Source organism: Berghia stephanieae, chromosome 10 (genome assembly GCF_034508935.2).
Source record: "Berghia stephanieae isolate SIO BIC M18660-M18661 chromosome 10, UCSD_Bste_1.3, whole genome shotgun sequence".
NCBI classification, from domain to species: domain Eukaryota; kingdom Metazoa; phylum Mollusca; class Gastropoda; order Nudibranchia; family Aeolidiidae; genus Berghia; species Berghia stephanieae.
Window position 1 is genome coordinate 18,440,740 of NC_088369.1, and position 2,500 is coordinate 18,443,239.

At 40.9% G+C, this 2,500-nt stretch overlaps 1 protein-coding gene across 2 annotated transcripts in view; it reads right to left on the minus strand.

The window, feature by feature from the left end:
• Nucleotides 1–2,500, minus strand: part of LOC144980754 (metalloprotease mig-17-like) — a 61,820-nt gene that overhangs the window by 26,534 nt on the left and 32,786 nt on the right. For both annotated transcript variants that reach the window (XM_078928527.1, XM_078928526.1), the window contains exon 9: nucleotides 788–929. In XM_078928527.1, coding sequence (XP_078784653.1) covers nucleotides 788–929 — 142 coding nt within the window. The remainder of the gene's footprint in view (nucleotides 1–787; nucleotides 930–2,500) is intronic.

The following is a 2,500-nucleotide window of genomic DNA, read 5'->3' on the forward strand; positions in this document are numbered from 1 at the left end:
AGTTGATATATTGAATTTTGTTTGTGACTTTTTCCAGTACACAGCTTTCTTGCTGATTAGTACCAGAGTGTAGGCAGACTTACAGCACAGAAGTAGGAGAGAGAGAGAGAGAGAGAGAGAGAGAGAGAGAGAGAGAGAGAGAGAGAGAAAAGTAGGAATCTTTAAAATGCTGGGATGTCTGACCTTCAATATGAATTGTTTAAGCCAATAACACAATTACGTCACAAACGGTCATTGATGCATATTTAGCTCGACTTATTTATTCCTATTAGATAGAGACTACAAGAGGTGTGTTATAATACTATTTCCAATTCACAACTTCTAGCAGTAGCAGAATGTATGCAGAGTTACATTACAGAAGTAGGAGCCTTTGAAATGCTGGGATGTCTGACCTTCAAATAAATTGTTTGACCCAATAACACGGTTACGTCACAAACGGTCATTTGTGACCCATCGTCTCAAAACGGTATTATGTCGGAACGAACCAGATGCTTAAAAGCCGAATTTAATGTGAAACTGGTCAAAAGTATAAAGTGTTGGCATTAGCACCCCAAAATATGGTTGCCATTCTCCTCAATAACTCATATAAACTCAACACAAGTGTGATATTTCTTGCTATAAATTCAATTTTCAACATATTAACCAACCCGACTTAATACCGTTTTTAGACGAAGGGTCACATTTATGCATTTTTAGCGTGACACGTTTATTCCTATTATAGACTACAAATGGGTGTCAGTTTACAGCATCCAACAGCAGATTAGTATCAGAGTGTAGATAAACTTACATTACAGAAGAAGGAGCCTTTGAAGTGCTGAGATCTCTGGCAGATTTTGTCTGGTTTCAGGACATCTCTGTTTGCTTCGTCAGAGATTTTGAAGTTGGAGCGTGGTGTGGTCGTTTTCAACAGGCAGTTGTTGTGCTTTTTGCTGTGAAAAAAATGTTTTGGAAGTAAACGTGCGGCTATGTGGTCTAATGGTATAACACTCGCCCTCGGATCGGAAGGTCCTGGGTTCGAATCCCGAGCGGCGCATTGTTTAGTTTTTTGGAAAAGGATCATTACGCACATTCTCTCAGCGTACTCAAGTGTAAAATAAGTACCCAGCCTAACAGGCGTCATGTCTCGTCCTACATTTAAAGTGGTGTTGTTGGCTAGGGACCAACAAGAAAAAAAAAAAAAACTCTCCCGGCTAGGCGGAGTTGTGGTACCAGTAAGGTCGCGGGTTCAAACCCTCATCACCGCCGCGAACTTTTTTATTCTCTATTGTCTCCTGGCACTTTTCTACTAACTTCATCTCTTGTTGTTATCAACATAAGTGCCTGCTCCACTAACTTTTCTGAATTAAAAATTCACCCCAAATACCGGAGCATACTCAATGTCTCAATGTTTCTCTGTTACATGTTTGTTTTCAGAATATTGGCTATTAAGCTTAATTCCTGATCAACTTACTTCGCGGAGGTTGTGTGTGTGTGTGTGTGTGTGTGTGTGTGTGTGTGTGTGTTGGACCCGCGATCGCAAGTAGTCGGGGAGTACTAAGAGTTAGAAACGATCTCTTTTGGGATCGTGGATAGCTCATGCTGTAGAGTCTGGCTCTCCCCGACCAGGCGGAGTTGTCGTACCAGTAAGGTCGCGGGTTCAAACCCCCATCACCGCCGCAAAACTTTTTATTCTCTATTGTCTTCTGGCACTTTCCTACTCACTTCACCTCAAGTCTTTAGTAGATACCTTATGAGCCCGATGACTCGATGAAGAATAAGTTGCCTGTCACTGTTTCAAGCACACCGTTATAAGATATTTATCCTACACCAGTGCCTACTCCCTATTTTAATTTGTGATCTTCAGATTGATTTCTGCACACTTGTATAGGGAATGAGATTAGCAGAAGAGTAGCGTCCCTTGATTGGACGTTACCTTACATAGAGAACGTCAATTTGGTTTTGAAGTGTCTCAAGCCGCTTTCACCGGAAGCGAGGACGAGAGACGCATGCGCACAACCAACATGACGTTCTCTCTCTAACAACTTTTCCGCCTATGGGTGACGTCCAATCAAGGGACGCTACTCTTCCGCTAATCTCATTCCCTATAGATCGGTTCTCTGGTTTTACAGCAGTACCAATGGCTTTTACAATGCTTTAGATTTACGGAATTACAATATTGTTATTAGAAAGATTAAAAGAGAAAAGAGGGAGAAAGAAAGAAAGAATGAGAGAGAGAGAGAGAGAAAGAAAGAAAGAGAGAGAGAGAGAGAGAGAGAGAGAGAGAGAGAGAGAGAGGGGGGGGAGAGAGGGTGGGGGGGGGGTATAAATAGAGAGAAAGGGGGAGGGTGAGAGATAGATAGATAGATAGATAGATAGATAAATAGATAGATAGATAAAGAGAGATAGATAGACAGATTGATTGATCGATAGAAGGAAAGAGATTGAAAAATAAATAGAAAGAAAGATAGATAGGTAGATAGATAGCTAGATAAAGAAAGACAGAAATATATATACATATATA